Here is a 24,072-nt window from a genome sequence, read left to right as displayed (position 1 = left end):
GACCTGGAGTTGGTTGTTTCATAAACTGAGGAGTCGAATTCAGGAATCGGATGATTTTTGTACCAATTCTACAGCCCTGGTTAGCATTAGACTAAGGCCTTGTTCACATAAGGGCCGTTTCTGTGCGCTTTTCACGGCGCACTGCCCTGTACCTTCAGCAAGGTATTGATTTTCCCATGTAACTAAATGTAGCTGGGTCACATCTATGCGCTGCGCTGAGCAGCATTACAAAAACGTAGGGTTGCATGCATTTCTGTGAGCTGAGCTGTAAAGCGCACATCAATGCAAGTGAATGGATGCGCTTTTTTAGCGCGTAGAAGCGCATGCGTTGTTTACCCCTAATTGGAGAAAAAAATACATTTACATAGAAAAACAAAGTTTTATTGACAACTTCTACTGCTACAATAAGCAAAACATGCTTAAAGAATCGCAGCGCAATGCACAGAAGCACGCACAAGCGCATGCGTTTTTACCACGCGCTTTCACACGTTTTTCAGCGTAGCAGATGTGAACGAGGTCTAAGGAGTCGTAGTCGAGGAGTCAGAGCCATTTTGGGTACCTGGAGTCGGTGGTTTCATAAACTGAGGAGTCGGAAGATTTTTGTACTGACTCCACTGCCCTGGGTTCTATGGCCGCCATTGCGCATGATATCGATCAAAATGTTGATTGTAGGACAGTCATAGCTGATCAGCACCATGGTCAATCAACTGGTACTGCTAAAAAGGAAAATTTAATATAGCAGCCTCCATACATCACTCTCACTTCAGGTGTCCTTTGAGAAAAGGCTCTGGATAATATGGAGCAGAGCCATTCTGTTCCTCCATGCTGCCCATCATTCCTGTGCCGTGCCCGGATAAACTTCCTTGATATACCAGCGGTTTGTAGTCTTCGGGAAACCTTCAGAAGTACTCGTGTCACTGAGTACTTCCTAAGACAAGCGGACCTGCACTTCGTATGCGTGTCAAGGCTAGCGCATGCACAGCAGAGAAGCACGCATATTCCGAAGTCTTAATCATGATGGATGGGGGGTGGTCTCAGGATCGAAGCAGGTAATTTCGGTGCTTGCTGCGCCTGACGCCTCGCCATAGACATTTTGTTATTATGGCTGCACAGCCATCATCAGGTGCCGGTGATCACTGGACCCAGAATTACTTCTCCCTTCCGAGTTGCTATGACGCAGAGAGGGAATAGTAATTAACCAGTTCGCATTCCACTGTTTTTACTTACCATTTTTGATACATTAGCTGTGTCATATTTATACATCAGTAACTTTTTAACTACTTATGCCATCTTCGTTACCTATATCTTTTTTTTTTTTCAGTACAATCTAGGTTTTCTTTGGGTAATATTTTTCTCCTAAAACTATTTTATTTTATGGCGAAAGTTAGGTATAGATGCAGAAAAAAACTATTTTTTCATTTGTTACCCTTCCTAATTTTCACATAACACGTCCCACGGTTATAAGACACATACAAATGAATTGTTTGGCCCTTCCCGCTTACCCGATACCTCATATGCCATATTTTATTATTCGCTGAGCATGTTGTGGACCGTTATCCCCAGGCTGCGCATTTGTGGCGATCGGATGCATTCGCTAGGGTGATAGTTCGGGGGCCACAATGCTCTACAGATGCATCGCTAGGCAAGGGCAGAGCGATTCATCTGTAGCTCATTGGGGCCCCAAACGTTCACGCTAGCGATCGCATTCGATTGCTACAGGCAGCAGTCGTTAATAGTTTATAAACAGGTAAAGGTATTGTAGGTGTTAGTAATGGGTTAGTAGGCTAGGTTGGGGTTACAAATTAACTAGGGATTAAAAAAAACTGTCACTTTATTTTTTTATTTTTACTTTTTAAACCTTTTTTTTTATTCTAACTGTATTGATTGATTGTTGCTGTTAGGTAGCAACAATCATTCACAAGACCTTGCATGGGCGTGGTCACGTGCGGGAGCGTGCATACGCACGTGCGGCTGCAGGCGGCGGCTTTATGCAGGACGTAGATTCTACCTCCTGAAATATACAGGAGCACTAATTAGGATGTAGAATCTACGTCCTGGAATCTTAAGTGGTTAACACCAACCGGAATTTGTGCGGCAGCGCGGTAAACCGTCATTCAGCTCACCCTGTGCCAAAATGACGGGGGCGGGGAAACGCCATGTACGCCTCAGGATGAATGAAATGCTTTCCTGATGTGATTGAGCCACGCTCCGCCCCTCCTCCGGAACACAGCCGCAGCCATGTGTCGGAAGTCTGCCGAATCTCTTAGGAAACCTGTGACTGCATTGCACTGCGCCGTCCCCAGTTAGTCAGCCAACAATTAGGCTGTGGCTGCCAAGCTGGGGACGGGCTGTGGCAACGCAAATGGGAGACTTTCAAAAAACTCACCACGGCCGAAATATCGAGGGGGGAGTTACAGACCACTGCCTTGATGAATGTCGGAACAGATACCGTAATTTTCGAAATATAAAACACACTTTTTCTCCCCAAAAAATGGGGGAGAAAAAGTCCCTGCAACTTATATTCCAAAGACCGGGATTCCCGCAACGTCGGTCTTGTCCCCCCTGTGTGGTCCTTCACCCTGTGCTGGTCTCCTCCGCTCCCCCTGTGTAAAATTAGCAGCAGAGTGGCTCACCTTCCTAGCGATTCCAACGCTGTGTGGTCCTCCGACCCCCCTCCCTCCCCCTCCCCCCCCACTGCTCTCTTCTGCTCTCCCTGTGTAAAATATATTAGCGGCAGAGCAGGTCACCTCATCCGGCGCAGCTCCTCTAGTGAAGCTTCCCTTAGTGAAGGCTTCTGTAGATGATGCGATCAGCAGAAGCCTTCACTTGGGGAAGCCGCACAGAAGATATGTCGGCTGATTCTCACTGGAATCACCAGATGAGGTGACTTGCTCTGCCGCTAATTAATTTTACATGGGGGTAGTAGGGGGGCTGGGGACTACACAGCGCTGGAATCTCTAGGAAGGTGAGCCACTCTGCCGCTAATTCATTTTACACAGGGCAGCAGAGGGGACGCGAGGAGCAGGAGGGGACACGGGGTCAAGGACAGGACACGAGGAGACCAAGACTGTACACAGGCAATAGGAGGGGACACGGGTACATTAGGGGGCAAAGAAGAACACACAGAGGGAGCAAAAGAGGACACAAGGGGGCAGAAGGAGACACATGGTGGACTGGAGGGGAAACAGGACGACACGGATTAGGGGAGACCATCTACAAGACGCTGTGTGTGTTTGTGTTAAGGTTAGCATTTAACCCTGACCCACCCCCCCATCCTCTGTCATTAAGACAGAGACAGTCATGTTAGGCTGTAGGTACTCTTTAACTTTCTCTAGTCCTAATTCCAGATCTTGGAGTGGGGAATGCTGTCACTCTAGGTCAGGCATGGGCAAACTTGGCCCTCCAGCTGTTAAGGAACTACAAATCCCACAATGCATTTGCCTTTGCGTCATGACTGTGGCTGTCAGACTCCTGCAATGCATTGTGTGACTTGTAGTTCCTCAACAGCTGGAGGGCCAAGTTTGCCCATGCCTGCTCTAGGTTCCCGGGTGCTCATACAAGATGATCTGCTAGCGTATTGGCCCATGTGAATCTCCTGCCATTATGTGTTTTTTTTAAGAGTTTCTAATTGTGTATTTGCCTTTTGATGCAGAGAGTCAGAGGGCTTATCGGTTCGTTCAAGGCAAAGACTGGGGCTTCAAGAAATTCATCCGCCGGGATTTTTTACTTGACGAAGCTAATGGTCTCTTACCAGACGATAAACTTACCTTGTTCTGTGAGGTAGGTGGAGTTCCTTCGTCTCACCCCATGTGTTATTTGTCTCTGGTCATTATTTCCTCTGCTTGGAGGTAAAACGTTAGTATTAGAGCCTAAGTTCAATTAAAACACGTGGTTACATGTCTTGGTTGAAAGAAAGCAGCCACTTCATTGTACTGCTCTAGTCAGATGATGCTGTGTATGAGGAGGTTACACTGAGCCAACTGGCAGCCCTGCATCTACTTGAGGCTGGGAATGGGGCGGGGTTTCCGGGCTGCTGAAATCCGTATTTATATAGAACAAAGTTAGAAAGCTAGTATCCGTTTGCTGTAAGGTACGGCACAACTGTCCACAATAGATACGGTACAGTCGTGTGACGTTTCACTGCTGTGCAGCTGGCCTGAAAAACAGCAGACCTGGATAGAAAGGAAGCGGACTTATATTCTATGTCGAGACAAGATCAAGTTAACAAAAAAAAAAAAATCCAAATAGGACTAGTGATGGAACGCAGAAAGGGGTCATAGAGATGGGAGTGAGGTGCAAATAATTTCAGCTTGCATGTAAACGTAATGCAAATTGCAGCTTGGGATTGGCCCAATCAAAATCGACAGGAAAAGCAGCATATGATTAGCCCAGAGGTTTGCACGCAAGCCATGATTATTTGCATTTTATCGGCTGTCCGTAATGCCTGGTATACACAATGCGATTTTCCAGCAGATTGATGATCAAATCGATTTTCCTTCAGGTCTGATTTCCGATCGTTTTTCTGATCGATTTTGTATAGAAGTGATTGGAAAAACTATCGCACTTCAGATTGGACTGTCAATCTGACGGAAAATAGTATCATGTGTACCCGGCATAAGGGGGTCACAGAAAGTCTGCTATGCGTTATGAATCTGAGGTCATACAACAATGTGCAAATAAATGTAGAATAATGATAACATGAAGATCACAAACCCAATTAACAGTATCTAGGATAATCAAAGACAGGGCCATGCCATGCCAGGTTCTGCCTTAAAGGGCAACTGAAGCAAGAGGTATATGGATGCATATTTATTTCCTTATAAGTAATACCAGTTACCTGGCTATCCTGCTGATCCTCTGCCTCTAATACTTTTAGCCACAGCCCCTGAACAAGCATGCAGCAGATCAGATGTTTCTGACATTGTCAGATCTGACAAGATTAGCTTCATGCTTGTTTCTGGCATTATTCAGACACTACTGCAGCCAAATAGACCAGCAGGGCTGCCAGGCAACTGTTATTGTATAAAAAGGAAGTAAATATTTCTCACTTCAGTTGTCCTTTTAATTATGTAGGTTGGGGGAGGGGCTCCCAGGGTTAAATACTTACCTGATCTTCTGTATCTCATTCAGGCAGGTGAGTGCTCCGCCCCCTTAAAATTGCGGCCGTGGCATTTTCTGTGTTCAAATTTTCTGCTGAGGCTCTGGCCACTCCCTCCTGTCTTGTCACAGCCCCCCCCCCCCCCCCCCCCAGGTCGGCAGCCACAGCCTGATTGGTGGCTTCTGAGCTGGGGGCAGGCCACGACAACACAGGCAGGGGTTTAAGAAGAGCTTCAGTAGACTTCGGAAAAAAGGCCGCAACTACGTTCCTGAGAAGGGGGGGGGGGCGAGGCAAGTAATTAACCCTGGATGGGTATAGAGCCTTCCTGTTCCTCCGTCCGGCTAGTCGTTCCTTTACTATCAGAAGGGAGCAACTTGTATAACATTTTCAGGGTTTTCTTTAGTTTGCAGTTTTTACACTTAGCTTTATGTGTATTGCAACATATATTTTACATGCCAAATTTTACAAGTTGGGGTTCAAATGGAGCGAATGTGGTAAATGGCGAGTGCCATGCGTGTTATGTGGAATTTATTCTTGGAAACCAGAGGTCTTTTCTACTGACTTCATAACTTTCACTAAACAAACATTCCGCAGAGATCACCTGCCAGTACTAAAGATGTTGCCGCCTGTGATGAATTCCGGAAAGTAAATCGTAAATGATTATTGTTAAAATAAATAAATACTTGCCTGCATAGCCACCTTAGGCCTTCTCATCCTGTAAAGCTGCCAGTAATTTAAAGAGAAACTCCGACTAAGAATTGAACTTTATCCCAGCTGATGCCCCCTTTTACATGAGAAATATATTCCTTTTCACAAACAGACCATCAGGGGGCGCTGTATGACTGATATTGTGGTGAAACCCCTCCCACAAGAAACTCTGAGGACCGTGGTACTCCTGGCAGTTTCCTGTCTGAATCTTGCTGCATTGTGGGAAATAGCTGTTTACAGCTGTCTCCAACTGCCAAAACAGCATGCAGCAGCTACATCACCTGCCAACAGTAAAAATGTCACCATGTGATATATGTCAGAATGTTATTCAGGGATTCAAAAGATTTTACAATGGGCAAACACTGACTAAATCATTTATACATAATTATTGTAAAAATGAAGTTTTTTTTCAGGGCTGTGGAGTCGAAGTCGAGGAGTCGGAGTCGGGGCAATTTTGGGCACCCGGAGTTGGAGTCGGAGTCGTGGTTTCAGAAACTGAGGAGTCGGAGTCGGAGTCGCATGATTTTTGTACAAAATCCACAGCCCTGTTAAGTATTAGGCTAAGGAGTTGGAGTCGAGGAGTCGGAGTCTGACCAATTTTGGGTACCAGGAGTCGGAGTTGGAGTCGTGGTTTCAGAAACTGAGGAGTTGGAGTCGGAAGATTTTTGTACCAACTCCACAGCCCTGCTTTTTTTATTACATTATTTTCACTGGAGTTCCTCTTTAACTTAAGTGAGGCGAAATGATTTATGAGATTTTGTGAATCGCCTCTTAAATCTGTGGAAAGTATCAACAAAATATTAACACAATTACACCTTCCTGGTGTGGCTGGATGGTGTAATGGTTAAGGGCTCTGCCTCTGACACAGGAGACCAGGGTTCAAATCTTGGCTCTTCCTGCTCAGTAAGCCAACACCTATTTACTAAGGAGTCCCTAACACTGCTACTGCCTGTAGAGCATGTCCTAGCGGCTGAAACTCTGGTGCTTTGAGTCCTCCAGGAGGAAAGCACAATATAACTGTTCTGTGTCTTGTCTTATGTTATTTTGGTTACAGTGCCTCTTTAATGTGATCAGTATGGCAATCAACAGACTACTGTACCGCTTATATATGCAGAGCGTCATGTCAGTAAACCTCTGCTAGGCCTGCTTCATCTCCGAGCAATCTGTGATTTCCTGCCATAGGTCGTAGCCCGAGAGGTGCTGCTAAACGCATTTTCGCACATCCCCGTCAGTTGCCACCCCTTGATTAGTAGCTTAGGCGGCTTGCGAACGTGCGAACAACTGATACGCTTCCTTCCGTTCTGCGCCTCCCGCAAACGTGCAAAAACTGGCAAGATCGCAACTTAATTATATGATATTATTACATGCAGGGGAATAATTGATATACGGCCCCCGAGAGCCCCTGGTGCAAATATAGCACATCCTATTTCCATTTAGACAAGTGAAATGAGCTGTACAATGAATTTGTTATGAATACAATTAAGGGGCTGACAGAGAGGATGCAGCGACTGTCTGTCTCGGAAAAGGAACGCCATTCCAGCTGACTGCTGTCCCTTAATGGCCCAACCCATTGGTAATTTCAGTAATCCTTAAAATGTCATTATAATATACGCAGAAATGTAGGCATTTGTGGGTTTTACGCAGTTCATTATTGCATGTATCCAAATGGGAGCAGGCATGTGACGTGCATTTTAAAGTGGACCTCAATTCTTGCACATGGCAGAAGGGAAGCAGAGAAATGCACCCTGTATGTATTTAGAGAGTTTAGCTTGTCTAATTCACCCTCATCTGTGACTAATCATAAGTTGTAATTTGATTTGTTAGCTGTGTCAGCTGATTGTCATGGCAGAGAGCTAATAGGTAAACAGTGGGCCAGATTTATCGATGCATTACCGACGTTTTTTTTTTTGTTTTTTAAAGGGAACCTAAACTGAGAAGAATATGGATTTTTCCTTTTAAAATAATACCAGTTGCCTGACTCTCCTGCTGATCCTGTGTCTGTAATACGTTTAGCCACAGCCCCTCAACAAGCATGCAGGTCAGGTTCTCTGACTGAAATCGGACTGGATTAGTTACATGCTTGTTTCAGGTGTGTGATTCAATTACTACTGCAGCCAAAGAGATCAGCAGGACTGCCAGGCAACTGGTATTGTTTAAAAGGAAACACCCATATCCCTCTCAGTTTAGGTTTCCTTTAAACTGTTTTAACCAGCAGGGAGACGGTTCTGCATGATAAGAACCTTCTTAATGAGAAACTCCAGTGAAAATAATGTAATAAAAAAAAAAAGTGCTTCATTTTTACAATAATTATGTACAAATGATTTAGTCAGTGTTTGCCTATCTTTCCTCTCCCTGAATTACATTCTGACTTTTATCACATGGTGACATTTTTACTGCTGGCAGGTGATGTCAGTGGAAGGAGATGCTGCTTGCTTTTTTGGCAATTGGAAACACCTGTAAACCGCTATTTTCCCCTATGCAATGAGGTTCACAGACAGGAAACGGTCAGGACCACAGTCCTGACATCACACTGTGGGAGGGGTTTCACCCTCCATTCGAGAAAAGGAAAAGATTTCTCATGGGAAAGGGGGTATCAGCCACTGATTGGGATGAAGTTCAATTCTTGGTTACGGTTTCACTTTAAATAATAGGTAATAGTGGCTGTTTAACACGAATTTCTAGAGTTGCGCTACAGTTAAGAAAAGTGCAAATCCATCCCTAAACTGCTGCAGATTAAGAAGTGCTTGATAGCAGTTCCACAGATAGTGCAGCAGTGCAGGCTAGGCATGATTTTTGAGGTATCCCCCACTGAATTCCTCCTCAGAGCCTGCTGGTATCAATACAGCAGATGTATTGGTTACCTCAGCAACAGCAATTTACCTCATACACTGCACTGTCTGAGAGACCGTCCTAGCTCCTCCTATTTTACAACAGTTTTAGAAGTAATCTGCACTATCTAGGGACAGTTCTGCATGAATTTCTAAAAACCTACCAATATTTTGTCTTTCACTCTTAATAAATGTGACCCAATGTGTCTGCTTCCTAGTAGAAAAACTGCAGCTTTATTGCAGGATTTGTATCAGCTGTAACAAAGAAATGTTTTTCTTTAATGGTTATTATCGTGTTGCGTATCTTTAGAGCAGAGAGGAAGTTCTGAGTTTAGGTCCGCTTTAATTGCAGTCTTATATTAAAGCTAGCATTATTACTGTAGGCATCCTATATAATGCCAGGATAGCTGCGTCCATGTCAGGGCTGATCCACTGCCGCGGTTGCGATTCTTATTCAAGTGAATGAGAGGTACTGCAGAAGGGATTTTTCCACAATTGCATTTGCGATTCTTATTCAAATAAATGAATCGCTGCAGAATTTTTGCTTTTTTTTTTTTTTTTTTTTTTTTTTTTTTTTAAACTTAACCACTTGAGGACCTAGGGCTTTCTACCCCTTAAGGACCGGCCACTTTTTTTCCATTCAGACCACTGCAGCTTTCACGGTTTATTGCTCGCTCATACAACCTACCACCTAAATGAATTTTGGCTCCTTTTCTTGTCACTAATAAAGCTTTCTTTTGATGCTATTTGATTGCTCCTGCGATTTTTACTTTTTATTATATTCATCAAAAAAGACATGAATTTTGGCAAAAAAATGATTTTTTTAACTTTCTGTGCTGACATTTTTCAAATAAAGTAAAATTTCTGTATACATGCAGCGCGAAAAATGTGGACAAACATGTTTTTGATAAAAAAAAACCCCATTCAGTGTATATTTATTGGTTTGGGTAAAAGTTATAGCGTTTACAAACTATGGTGCAAAAAGTGAATTTTCCCATTTTCAAGCATCTCTGACTTTTCTGACCCCCTGTCATGTTTCATGAGGGGTTAGAATTCCAGGATAGTATAAATACCCCCCAAATGACCCCATTTTGGAAAGAAGACATCCCAAAGTATTCACTGAGAGGCATAGTGAGTTCATAGAAGATATTATTTTTTGTCACAAGTAAGCGGAAAATGACACTTTGTGAGAAAAAAAAAAAAAAAAAAAAGTTTCCATTTCTTCTAACTTGCGACAAAAAAAAATGAAATCTGCCACGGACTCACCATGCCCCTCTCTGAATACCTTGAAGGGTCTACTTTCCAAAATGGGATCATTTGTGGGGTGTGTTTACTGTCCTGACATTTTGGGGGGTGCTAAATTGTAAGCACCCCTGTAAAGCCTAAAGGTGCTCATTGGACTTTGGACCCCTTAGCGCAGTTAGGCTGCAAAAAAGTGCCACACATGTGGTATTGCCGTACTCAGGAGAAGTAGTATAATGTGTTTTGGGGTGTATTTTTACACATACCCATGCTGGGTGGGAGAAATATCTCTGTAAATGACAATTTGTTAATTTTTTTTACACACAATTGTCCATTTACAGAGATATTTCTCCCACTCAGCATGGGTATGTGTAAAAATACACCACAAAACACATTATACTACTTCTCCTGAGTACAGCGGTACCACATGTGTGGCACTTTTTTGCACCCTAACTGCGCTAAAGGGCCCAAAGTCCAATGAGTACCTTTAGGATTTCACAGGTCATTTTGAGAAATTTCGTTTCAAGACTACTCCTCACGGTTTAGGGCCCCTAAAATGCCAGGGCAGTATAGGAACCCCACAAATGACCCCATTTTAGAAAGAAGACACCCCAAGGTATTCCGTTAGTAGTATGGCGAGTTCATAGAAGATTTTATTTTTTGTCACAAGTTAGCGGAAAATGACACTTTGTGAAAAAACACAATTAAAATCAATTTCCGCTAACTTTTGACAAAAAATAAAATCTTCTATGAACTCACCATACTCCTAACGGAATACCTTGGGGTGTCTTCTTTCTAAAATGGGGTCATTTGTGGGGTTCCTATACTGCCCTGGCATTTTAGGGGCCCTAAACCGTGAGGAGTAGTCTTGAAACGAAATTTCTCAAAATGACCTGTGAAATCCTAAAGGTACTCATTGGACTTTGGGCCCTTTAGCGCAGTTAGGGTGCAAAAAAGTGCCACACATGTGGTATCGCCATACTCGGGAGAAGTAGTACAATGTGTTTTGGGGTGTATTTTTACACATACCCATGCTGGGTGGGAGAAATACCTCTGTAAATGGACAATTGTGTGTAAAAAAATCAAAAGATTGTCATTTACAGAGGTATTTCTCCCACCCAGCATGGGTATGTGTAAAAATACACCCCAAAACACATTGTACTACTTCTCCCGAGTATGGCGATACCACATGTGTGGCACTTTTTTGCACCCTAACTGCACTAAGGGGCCCAAAGTCCAATGAGTACCTTTAGGATTTCACAGGTCATTTTTGTTTCAAGACTACTCCTCACGGTTTAGGGGCCCTAAAATGCCAGGGCAGTATAGGAACCCCACTAATGACCCCATTTTAGAAAGAAGACACCCCAAGGTATTCCGTTAGGAGTATGGTGAGTTCATAGAAGTTTTTATTTTTTTGTCACAAGTTAGCGGAAATTGATTTTAATAGTTTTTTTTCACAAAGTGTCATTTTCCGCTAACTTGTGACAAAAAATAAAATCTTCTATGAACTCACCATACTCCGTACGGAATACCTTTGGGTGTCTTCTTTCTAGAATGGGGTCATTTGTGGGGTTCCTATACTGCCCTGGCATTTTAGGGGCCCTAAACCGTGAGGAGTAGTCTTGAAACCAAATGTCGCAAAATGACCTGTGAAATCCTAAAGGTACTCATTGGACTTTGGGCCCCTTAGCGTACTTAGGGTGTAAAAAAGTGCCACACATGTGGTACCGCTGTACTCAGGAGAAGTAGTATAATGCGTTTTGGGGTGTATTTTTACACATACCCATGCTAAGTGGGAGAAATATCTCTGTAAATGACAATTGTTTGATTTTTTTACACACAATTGTCCATTTACATAGAAATTTCTCCCACCCAGCATGGGTATGTGTAAAAATACACCCCAAAACACATTATACTACTTTTCCTGAGTACGGCGGTACCACATGTGTGACACTTTTTTGCAGCCTAGGTGCGCTAAGGGGCCCAACGTCCTATTCACAGGTCATTTTGAAGCATTTGTTTTCTAGACTACTCCTCGCGGTTTAGGGCCCCTAAAATGCCAGGGCAGTATAGGAACCCCACAAGTGACCCCATTTTAGAAAGAAGACACCCCAAGGTATTCCGTTAGGTGTATGGCGAGTTCATAGAAGATTTTATTTTTTGTCACAAGTTAGTGAAAAATGACACTTTGTGAAAAAAAAACAATTAAAATTAATTTCCGCTAACTTTTGACAAAAAATTAAATCTTCTATGAACTCGTCATACACCTAACATAATACCTTGGGGTGTCTTTTTTTTCTAAAATGGGGTCACTTGTGGGGTTCCTATACCGCCCTGGCATTTTACAGGCCCAAAACCGTGAGTAGTCTGGAAACCAAATGTCTCAAAATGACTGTTCAGGGGTATAAGCATCTGCAAATTTTGATGACAGGTGGTCTATGAGGGGGCGAATTTTGTGGAACCGGTCATAAGCAGGGTGGCCTTTTAGATGACAGGTTGTATTGGGCCTGATCTGATGGATAGGAGTGCTAGGGGGGTGACAGGAGGTGATTGATGGGTGTCTCAGGGGGTGGTTAGAGGGGAAAATAGATGCAATCCATGCACTGGGGAGGTGATCGGAAGGGGGTCTGAGGGTTTGGCCGAGTGATCAGGAGCCCACACGGGGCAAATTGGGGCCTGATCTGATGGGTAGGTGTGCTAGGGGGTGACAGGAGGTGATTGATGGGTGTCTCAAGGTGTGATTAGAGGGGGGAATGGATGCAAGCAATGCACTGGCGAGGTGATCAGGGCTGGGGTCTGAGGGCATTCTGAGGGTGTGGGCGGGTGATTGAGTGCCCTAGGGGCAGATAGGGGTCTAATCTGATAGGTAGCAGTGACAGGGGGTGATTGATGGGTAATTAGTGGGTGTTTAGGGTAGAGAATAGATGGAAACACTGCGCTTGGGTGGTGATCTGATGTCGGATCTGCGGGCGATCTATTGGTGTGGGTGGGTGATCAGTTTGCCCGCAAGGGGCAGGTTAGGGGCTGATTGATGGGTGGCAGTGACAGCGGGTGATTGATGGGTGGCAGTGACAGGGGGTGATTGATGGGTGGCAGTGACAGGGGGTGATTGATGGGTGATTGATAGGTGATTGACAGGTAATCAGTGGGTTATTACAGGGGAGAACAGATGTAAATATTGCACTGGCGAATTGATAAGGGGGGGTCTGAGGGCAATCTGAGCGTGTAGGCGGTCGATTGGGTGCCCGCAAGGGGCAGATTAGGGTCTGATCTGATAGGTAACAGTGACAGGTGGTGATAGGGAGTGATTGATGGGTGATTGATGGGTAATTAGTGGGTGTTTAGAGGAGAGAATAGATGGAAACACTGCGCTTGGGTGGTGATCTGATGTCGGATCTGCGGGCGATCTATTGGTGTGGGTGGGTGATCAGATTGCCCGCAAGGGGCAGGTTAGGGGCTGATTGTTGGGTGGCAGTGACAGGGGGTGATTGATGGGTGATAGGTGATTGGCAGGTGATTGACAGGTGATCAGTGGGTTATTACAGGGAAGGACAGATGTAATTAATGCACTGGCGAATTGATAAGGGGGGGGGGGGGGGTCTGAGGGCAATCTGAGCGTGTGGGCGGGTGATTGGGTGCCCGCAAGGGGCAGATTAGGGTCTGATCTGATAGGTAACAGTGACAGGGGGTGATTGATGGGTAATTAGTGGGTGTTTAGAGAAGATAACAGATGTAAACGATACATTTGGGAGGTAATCTGACGGCGGGTTTGCGGGCGATCTAATGGTGTGGGTGGGTGATCAGATTGCCCGCAAGGGGCAGGTTAGGGGCTGATTGATGGGTGGCAGTGACAGGGGGTGACAGGGGGTGATTGATGGGTGATAGGTGATTGGCAGGTGATTGACAGGTGATCAGTGGGTTATTACAGGGAAGAACAGATGTAATTAATGCACTGGTGAATTGATAAGGGGGGGTCAGAGGGCAATCTGAGCGTGTGGGCGGGTGATTGGGTGCCCGCAAGGGGCAGATTAGGGTCTGATCTGATAGGTAAAAGTGACAAGTGGTGATAGGGGGTGATTGATGGGTGATTGATGGGTAATTAGTGGGTGTTTAGAGGAGAGAATAGATGTAAACAATGGATTTGGGAGGTGATCTGATGTCGGATCTGTGGGCGATCTATTGGTGTGGGGGGGTGATCAGATTGCCCGCAAGGGGCAGGTTAGGGGCTGATTGATGGGTGGCAGTGACAGGGGGTGATTGATGGGTGATTGATGGGTGATTGACGGGTGATTGACAGGTGATTGACAGGTGATCAGGGGGATAGATGCATACAGTAAACAGGGGGGGGTGGTCTGGGGGGGGGGTCTGGGGAGAATCTGAGGGGTGGGGGGTGATCAGGAGGGGGCAGGGAGCAGGGGGGGGGATAAAAAAAAAAATAGCGTTGACAGATAGTGACAGGGAGTGATTGATGGGTGATTAGGGGGGTGATTGGGTGCAAACAGGGGTCTGGGGGGTGGGCAGGGGGGGGTCTGATGGGTGCTGTGGGCGATCTGGGGCAGGGGGGGGAGAAATCAGTGTGTTTGGGTGCAGACTAGGGTGGCTGCAGCCTGCCCTGGTGGTCCCTCGGACACTGGGACCACCAGGGCAGGAGGCAGCCTGTATAATACACTTTGTAAACATTACAAAGTGTATTATACACTTTGTATGCGGCGATCGCGGGGTTAACATCCCGCCGGCGCTTCCGTATAGCCGGCGGGATGTTGCGGCGAGCGAGCGGTGACAGGCGCCGGCGGAGGATCGCGTCACGGATGACGCGATCGCTCCGCCCATGCCCTTAAATGGACCGCCGCCTCTGTGGGTGAGGCCGTCCTGCAGGGCTCCACTTCCCCGCCGCCCCTGTGTAGTGGGCGGTCGGGAAGTGGTTAAAGGCAGTGCAAACGCAGCCAGTATGGATCAGTCTTCAAGGACAACTGAAGTGAGTAGAATATAGAGGCTGCCATATTTATATCTTGTTAAACAATACCAGTTGCCTGGCTGCTCTGCTGATCTATTTGGCTGCAGTAGTGTCTGAATCACACCAGAATTAATCATGCAGCTAATAATGTCAGAAACATCTGATCTGCTGCATGCTTGTTCAGGGTCTGTGGCTAGAAGTATTAGAGGCAGAGGGTCAGCAGGATGCCAGGAAATTAGTATTGCTTAAAGGGAAATACATCTCACTGCGGTTGCGCTTTAAGGGCTCCTTTCCACTAGCGGTTTCTCATTAATTTCCACTACTGTGATTACTATTGCGATTGAGCTAGAAGTACTATGCTCAGCAGTAGCGATCGGATCGCAAAATGCTACACACAAAACGCCAATGTAAAAGAGACCTAAATGTCCGCCTTTGTGCGCTTAAGTGGCCAACAACCAATGGCGGTGGATCCGCTTCACGCATGTGCACAACAGTGGGGGAGATGGGGAAGGCCTCGCAAGAAGCAGGCGGCTGTGCTTCTAGAGCCCATTATTTTAACGGGCTACAGGTATAGTTAATAATATTGCCTGCCACTATAAACAGGGAGCGTCAACAGAAGAAAGGAGCAACAAACTTGTTTCTTTCTCTCTCTCTCTCTCTCTCCCTCTCCCTCCTCCTTTTTTTTTCCTCTCTCTATCGCTCCCTCCTTTGCTCTCTCTCCCCTTCCCTTTCCCTCGTTCTCTCTCTCTCCTCCCCCTCATTTGTCCTCTATCCCTCATCCCCCTCTCTGTCTCTTTCTCTTCCCCTCCCTCGTTCTCTCTATCTCTCCTCTCTCCCTGTTTCTCTCTCTCTCTCTCTCTCTCTCTCTCTCTCTCTCTCTGTCTCTCTCTCTCTATCTCTCCTCTCTCCCTGTTTCTCTCTCTCTCTCTCTCTCTCTCTCTCTCTGTCTCTCTCTCTCTATCTCTCCTCTCTCCCTGTTTCTCTCTCTCTCTCTCTCTCTCTCTCTCTCTCTCTCTCTCTCTCTCTCTCTCGTTAAGTTATCTGCAGCAATCGAATAATTTTTGTACAAAAATTATCCGATTGTCCAACCCCCCCCCCCCCCCCCCCCTTTGACCCTACTCAGAAGAAATGCAATCAGTCTGGGTGGATTCAACTCCAGTCCCAAATTAAAACATACCATCTCACAGCTCCGTGAGCACAATCCTCAAACGTTGCCTTTTTTTCCTCCGCAGCTTAAAGAAAACCTGTACTGAAAATAAAAGTCAAAATAAGCATACACAAGTCATACTTACCTTCCATGTAGTCTACTCCTCAGTGTCTTTTTCCTGTCCCGCGTCCTATTTGTTCACTATGATCAAGGGAATTTTCCGTCCTCCATTTTGAAAATAGCCATTACCCATAACAGCTTTCTGATCAGCACACTGTTAAACTGTAACATCGCCCACTTGAGCCATAGGGAAACATGGGCATTACCTGGTACATCCGTTTTCCTCTCAGCTATAACTGACAGCAACTGATATTTTACTGACAGCAACTGATATATTTCAGATCTGACAAAATATTGTCAGAACTGGATGTGATTATTGTCAGAAGAAAATGGTGAGCTTCTGAGAGGAACTGATGGCAAGGTAACTCTGCAATGTTCATTTGAAGTTACCTCATGTGTTTATTTTAAATATTTTTACTCAGTACAGGTTCTCTTTAAAATCCTGTTTTTCAAATTGAACAGCTCTGTGTAGAAATTGTGTGCTTATCACATTAATTAAAGCTCATTTCCAGCACACAAAAAAAGAGAGAATCCTTCGGCTTACAGCACTTCTTGCTTATCTGAAAGTCTAAATCGAGTGACTCATGCTGCCAGCACACATTTCTGTTTTTTTTAGACAAGCTTTATACTGTGAGAAGTTGTGAGGGGTGTAAAAATGCAACTGAATCCTTCCTGGGGTGTGGCTTAGGAAATTGTATGACCCTATAGGATGAGGCTATGTTCCTGCTTCATTTGCATTAGAACTTTTTATCGCAGTGTCTTTCTGTGGCTTGGAAAGCGAGTTTGCCAGCATGAGTCGCTTGAGTCAGATAAGACAAGCAGGAGACACAGGAGAAAACAGTTTGAGACTAGGTCCATGCTGTGCACAGCTGTGCATTCGCAGCTTCTACTGTACAGATATGTTGAGCCCGTCAGATGGTCAGAAGGACACACTATGTAGGGCTGTAGAGTAGGGTTGCCACGGTATACCGTTATGATGGTATAGTGCGGTTTGATTGTGCATGGTAATCATACCACGCACAATTGCGGTTTACCGATTTTTAGGGGACGGGGCGACGTAGCGGCGGGCGCACGAACAACGACTGAGATAAATAAATCCTTTTTTAGCGGGTCCTGCACACGTGGATTACCTACTACTTTCTCCTTCTTGTTCTTGCGTTCCCTTTCCCTGAAACAGCGCCTCCTGGGTGCTGTTACAAGGAGATGGAACGCAAGAACAGGAAGAAGAGAGCTGGTTACTGGCTACACCCATCCTTGGCTACCTATGCTGCGGCCACCTAATGCTGGCTAAACCTATCCCTGTCTACCTATGCTGCGGCCACCTATTACCAGGGCTGTGGAGTCGGTACAAAAATCCTCCGACTCCTCGGTTTAGGATTCCACCGACTCCTCGACTCCGACTCCTCTAATTTGCATATTACAATCTTGTTGATTGAAAGTATGTAATATGAAATTCGTCTCTTAGCTGCCAACACTTAGGAATTTTAAGACAACGGAAGTGAGAAGGATATGGAGACTGCCATATTTATTCCCTTTAGTCATAAACTAAAACTAGTCCTTGGTAAGAGTACTTGTAAAAAGTACAGACCATAACAAAGAACATCTATCTGGCCCAGGGAATGTAACTGTGCGTACATGTAAGAGTGATGTGCAGGTACTCTGCAGGGGAATAAGGAGATTCTTCCTCTATTACACATTCTTCATGCACAATCTAAACCAGGTTTATGGGTGATAGACAGCACCTCTGTGTTCAATGTGCACAACATTCTCAGTGGATTCCCTGCAGCTCTGTGGAGAGTGCATATGTAGAGTATAGTACTACTGTGTAACAAAGTAAACCTGAGACAGATGAAATTAAAGTTGTATACATACCTGGAGCTTCCTCCAGCCCCCTTCAGGCTAATCAGTCCCTCGCTGTCCTCCTCCGCCACCTGGATCTTCTACTACGAGTCCAGGTACTTGAGCCAGTCTGGCGTAGTGCGCATGCACACACTCCGCTGCCCGGGAGCATACTACACCTGTGCAGCACTGTTGCGCAGGTGCAGAACGCTCCTGGCTGTGGAAGCGGCATGCGGCCGGACTACGCTGACTAGCTGATCTACTTACATTACAACATATAAAATTATTTGATTTCATGAGCATAAATCAGAATCAACGCAGAATTATTTCCATCTCATTGACCATCTCTATTAGTGACACGGCTACACATCAGGCTTTATACTTCCAGCATAGATATTATTTCGTATATATAAGAAATTCCTGTGTACACATCATATACTGTATACAGTCACAATCAGATATGTATATCTGACTTTAAAAATACGGGGACTGCTTTATTGAAGCAGCACAAGTAACTCATTTTGATTGGTTTATTTCATTTTTGTGGACTAAGCACAGCTATTACTGTATGTATACATTATTTATGATGACTGTTATCTGAGAAATAGAACATTTTATCATATTTTCTATTTTAATGACAGTTTAAATTCATTAGGAGTCTGAGTCGGTGCATTTTTTCCCGACTCCGACTCCAGGCACCCAAAATTGCTCTGACTCCACAGCCCTGCCTATTACTGGCTACACCCATCACTGGCTACCTATGCTGTGGCCACCTACTACTGTCTACGCCTATCCCTGGCCACCTATGTTGCAGCCACTTACTACTGGCTACACCTATCCCTTGCTACCTATGCTGCAGCCACCTGCTACTGGCTACGCCTATCCCTGGCTACCTATGTTGCGGCCACCTACTACTGGCTACACCTATCCCTTGCTACCTATGCTGCAGCCACCTACTACTGGCTACACCTATTCCTGGCTAACTATGCTGCGGCCACCTACTACTGGCTACACCTATCCCTGGCTACCTATGCTGCAGCCACCTACTACTGGCTACACCTATTCCTGGCTACCTATGCTGCGGCCACCTACTACTGGCTACGCCTATCCCTAACGCCACCAGGACACCAGGAGCAGGGTGAGCTTAATCATATGTGTGCCGAGGGAGTGGGGCATCCCAAATAATTGTAGAATACCGTGGTATTTTATTTTTTTTTTTAGATATACCATGGAATTTCATACTGTTGCAACCCTACTGTAGAATAAGTATTCAGTAGAGAGTTACTGTGTGGTAGGTGGTGAGTAGACCATCTTAAAGAGGTGGGTTTTCAGGGCTTACTTGAATGTGTTGAAGGAGGGGGCAAGTCTGATGGGCAGTGGAAGGAAGTTCCAGAGGATGGGGGTGGCTCTTGAGAAATCCTGCAGGTGCATGGGAGTGGGAAATGTGCTGAGCAGTTAGGTGAAGATCGCGCGAGGACCAGAGGGGGACGGCCTGGTTTATACCCGTGAACAAGCTCTGAGATGTAGGTAGGGCAGGTTTCGTGCACAGATTTATAGGCCAAACATAGAATCTTCAATCTTATGCATCGGATAGGGAGCCAGTACAGGGATTTACAGAGGGTGGATGTGGAAACAGAACGGTGAGAGGAATGGATGAGTCTAGCAGCCGCATTCAAGGGGGGGCAATGCGTTTCAAGGGGAGATCAGACAGGAGGGAGATGAGAGCATGGATGTGCAGAGGGTAGTGTCCGGGGTCAGGAAGGGGCGGATCTTGGAGATATTGCGGAGGTGGAGATTGCAGGCTCTGGTGATGTTTTGGAGGTGGGGAATGAAGGAAAGGGTATCGCCCAGGCAACAGGCCTGGAAGGTAGGGATGTATAGTGATGATAAATGTTATACACATTTCTGTACCTGTTATCTCCCAATAGGATCATTCTATTGTAACCTGATACTTCTCCTAACCCTAACCAATGAACCTAGAATTTCCTGCCTGATCATCAATACTTCCTGACATTCATAGCCCAAGCATGCCAGATCTTGCTAACTAATGGAACCATTTTGATATTCAGGATTAGGACTGCCTGTTATCCCAACATTGGTTACCCAAATAAGTGTTTACTCATTTTTCAGAGAAGAATTGAAATGGAACCTGAAGTAAAATGATATGGAAGCTGCCATATTTACTCCCTTTTAAACAATACCCGTTCCCTGGCAGTCCTGATGATCTTTCTGGTTGCAGATGTGTCTGAATCAACCCCTGAAATAAACATGCAGCTAATCTTGTCAGATTTTTGTGAGAAACATCTGATCTACATGCTTCTTCAGGGTCTAGGATTTATACTTACCTGGGTCTTCCTCCAGCCCCCTGCAGTCTGTGGGCTCCCTCAGTGTCTGTCTGGTGCCATCCATTCTTCCGCTGGCAGCCTCGGTAGTCGCTGACTACTGCACATGCCACGCTCCTCTTTTATTGCGCTCCCATCTGCAGTTAGTTAAGTTATAGTATTCAAAACCTGTTGGTCCTCATACTACATGGAGATGTACGATTGGCCAATCAATACTGAAGGTGTGTACCAGGCTGTAGATGCAGAGGATCACTAGGACAGCCAGGCCACTGGTATTGTTATAAAAGATGGAAGCCTCCATATCCCGCTCACTTCAGGTTCCCTTTACAGGAATGCATTTGGAGAGGTTTTTACAAATACATTATGAGATGAACATGTGTATGTACAGTGCTTCGCATGCAAATGACTTTGCTGAAAGAGTTAAAGATCAGGTATGCAAGTGATAGTTTCTGTCTGGGTCGGGATGGAGTCAGACTATAGCGAAGCCCTCACTGATAAGTAATTACAGCCATAAAACACTTTCCTAAGTAAATGGGTTTTGAGAGCAGGAAAGAGATAAAAGAGGTCAATAGTTCATAGATTTGAGCTCTGGCATACTTCAATGCATGTGTCATTGAGCAGAGACAATGAAACGGTAACATCTAGATTTAAATGTAAAATAAAACTGGGATATCTAAGAAAAAAAGTCATTTTTAAGAGGAGGAAGATAGATACAATTATTTATCTCATCAGTTTATTTTCACCACGAGTGTCCTTTAAGAGTCTATGCTCCCCCTTCCTTGTATTTATATCTCCCCACATGTGACTACCTGGGAAGCCAACAAGGAAGAGGAAGACACTTAGTAGCAAGCAGCAGAAATACTCTTTTTGTGTCACCTATAAGATCACAGCGCTACAGCAGTATTGTGACTACGCATGAGAGTCTCCTGTGGGCAGCTGGTCTGTGTACCTAAAGGCTCGGCACTATCATCGGTTGCCTCACTCACATTTTCCTTTGGATGTAGTCCAGGCTGCCCTGAGAGCCATAAGGTAGGTTTTTTAGAAGTCAGGTAACGTGCCCGTCTGTCACTGATACAAAGTGCTGAGACAGTGGTGGCTGCAGCGATGGGACAACATTGCCTGGCGGATTTCAGGAGTTTCTCCAGTCCTGGCGGAGGAAGGCTCCGCTTATTGGGGGTAGGGCTTGTTTACATGTAATGCAGGCTTGTTCAGTAATCCTGTTACTCTGTCAGTAATTAATTTCTTATATCCCTCCTAATCTTACTGTTCTTTTCATTCGTTTGCTGAGGGATTTTTCCTTTTTGTCTCAACATTGTGTGATCTGTTGTTAGGCTGTTTGGTTGTTTTTCTCTGCAGGTGTTAAGCTGTGTACATTCTCTCAGTAAACATAATGGTGCATATGTCTCTAATCGGAGGGAGATCTGTCGGCTGCCCATACAGCACAGGCCGATTCCCAATCGATTTCAGTATGAACTCTCTCGGGAATTGGCCTTGCAACTTTGCATCTCCCCCCCCCCCCCACCCCACACACAAACGCTGCCCCCTAGCATTTCCTGAACAGCCGTTTAAAGAGGAACTCCAGTGAAGAAAATGTACTAAAAACTGCTTCATTTTTACAATAATTATGTATAAATGATTTAGTCAGTGTTTGCTCATTGTAAAATCTTTTCTCTCCCTGATTTACATTCAGACATTCATCACATGGTGACATTTTTACTCCTGGAAAATTATGTCAGTGGGAGTAGCTGTTGCATGCTGTTTTGACAGTTGGAAACCGCTGTAAACAGCTGTTATTTCCCACAATGCAACAAGGTTCACAGACGGGAAACTGCCAGGAGTACCATGGTCCTCAAAGTTTCTTGTGGGGGGGGGTTTCACCACAATATCAGCCATACAGCGCCCCCTGATGGTCTGTTTGTGAAAAGGAATAGATTTCTCATGTAAAAGGGGGTATCAGCTACTGATTGCAATGAAGTTCAATTCTTGGTTACGGTTTCTCTTTAACTGTCAAAATAGTAAGATACCAGCCAGCCTCCCTTGCACACTATTTTGTCAGTTAGACTTTGCAACTGCTGTTCAGGAAATGCTGTTGAAAACAAAAAAAAACCCTGAGAATCCCCCATGAGGAGATGGACTGGCCCACAACCTGTTGGTTCTGTCCGATTTTAACTGCCTACTTTTCTCGCGATAGTGGTCCTTTATATTTGGCCCCTGGTTCACTATACACTACCTGTCCGCATACACCACCCTACGTGGGCGTGTGTGTGAAGTCACACATCCTCCCACGTTACTCCAGCAACCACATGGGGCACGCGGATTGCGGCGGAGCCCAGAGCCAGTGGTGGACATAGACAGGTAATGTATAGCGCATGGGGGGGGGGGCACATTTAACATTAGGGGGGGTGGCATTTGTCGCTTGTCCTGATATCGCTCGCCGTTACCGCCGTGCACCCGGCCATGCACTTTGCAGCACCAATTTAATAATTATCGAATCGCATGGTTGCTCGGCTGCCAAATCGCAAGATCATTGATGGATCGTCAGGATGACAAGTCTGCTGTAGCCACGCAGCACGTACTGCTCAATAGAGCGGGGAGGAGGGATGTAGGGCGGCACGTGAGGGAGTGGCTTCCTGCTGCTGGAGAAAGTAAAAAAGAGAATGGTCTTATTCATTGCCTGTCATTAAAGAGGAACTGTCGTGAAAATCTTAAAATGTAAAACACATACAAATAAGAAGTACATTTCTCCCAGAGTAAAATGAGCCATAAATTACTTCTCTCCTATGTTGCTGTCACTTACAGTAGGTAGTAGACATTACCAACAGGTTTTGGGTTAGTCCATCTCTTCATGGGGAATCCTCAGCATGGCCTTTATTCTTTATAAAGACATTCCCTGAAAAACATTTATGCAAAGATGCTGACCAGCCTCCCTGCTCCCTACACAGTTTTTTGGCAGTTGGACGGAGCAACTGTCATTCACTAAGTGCTTTTGAAAATAAACAAATCCCTGAGAATCCCTTAAAGGGAAGGTCCAAGCAAAATAAAAAAATGAGTTTCACTTACCTGGGGCTTCTACCAGCCCCATGCAGCCATCATGTGCCCTCGTAGTCACTCACTGCTGCTCCAGTCCCCTACTGTCAGCTTGCCGACCTCGGAGGTCGGCGGGACGCATTGCGTACGTTTTTACGCATTCCCGCTAGTGCAGGAACATTAACACATACATTTTTACGCATTACTGGTTCAATGCGTAAAAATTTACGCATTGAACCAGTAACGCGTAAAAATGTATATGTTAATGTTCCTGCATTAGCGGGATTGCGAAAAATAAAAATGTTCGCAATGCGGTCCGCCGACCTCCGAGGTCAGAAAGCTGCCAGCAGGGGACTGGTGCAGCAGTGAGTGACTACGAGGGCACATGATGGCTGCATGGGGCTGGTAGAAGCCCCAGGTAAGTGAAACTCATTTTTTTATTTTGCTTGAACCTTCCCTTTAAGAAGAGCTGGACTAGCCCAAAACCTGTCGGTAATGTCAGGTTTCTACTACCTACTGTAAGTGACAGTAACATAGGAGAAAAGTAATTTATGGCTAGGCTGAAGAAACGTACTCCTTATTTGTATGTGTTTACATGTATTTTAAATTTTATGATTTTAGCGACAGAGGTCCTTTAAGTGATCTGTCACGGCGGGTTGCGAATCTTCCTTGTGGGCAGCTGTACACGCTAGATCCTCAGCTAAAATTATGCAAAATGATCCTCTCGGCCTAGGCATATCCAGCATGTGTATGAGGACCATTATCGC

General features: G+C 45.3%; 1 protein-coding gene and 1 long non-coding RNA gene across 2 annotated transcripts in view; one reads left to right on the top strand and one right to left on the bottom strand.

Annotated features, from left to right (window-relative positions):
* SPOPL (speckle type BTB/POZ protein like) overlaps window positions 1-24,072 on the top strand; it is a 74,064-nt gene that overhangs the window by 28,346 nt on the left and 21,646 nt on the right. The window contains exon 4 of the mRNA XM_068245881.1: window positions 3,653-3,780. Within this exon, the coding sequence (XP_068101982.1) occupies window positions 3,653-3,780 (128 nt within the window). The remainder of the gene's footprint in view (window positions 1-3,652; window positions 3,781-24,072) is intronic.
* On the bottom strand, window positions 723-23,199 carry LOC137525087 (uncharacterized). Its single transcript, XR_011022860.1, has 3 exons — window positions 23,076-23,199; window positions 3,768-3,838; window positions 723-1,169 (listed from the first exon to the last, which is right to left on the bottom strand). It is a non-coding gene; the product is annotated as an uncharacterized lncRNA (long non-coding RNA).

This window comes from Hyperolius riggenbachi, chromosome 7, assembly GCF_040937935.1.
Source record: "Hyperolius riggenbachi isolate aHypRig1 chromosome 7, aHypRig1.pri, whole genome shotgun sequence".
NCBI classification, from domain to species: Eukaryota; Metazoa; Chordata; class Amphibia; order Anura; family Hyperoliidae; genus Hyperolius; species Hyperolius riggenbachi.
This window is presented reverse-complemented; position numbering and strand designations above follow the sequence as displayed.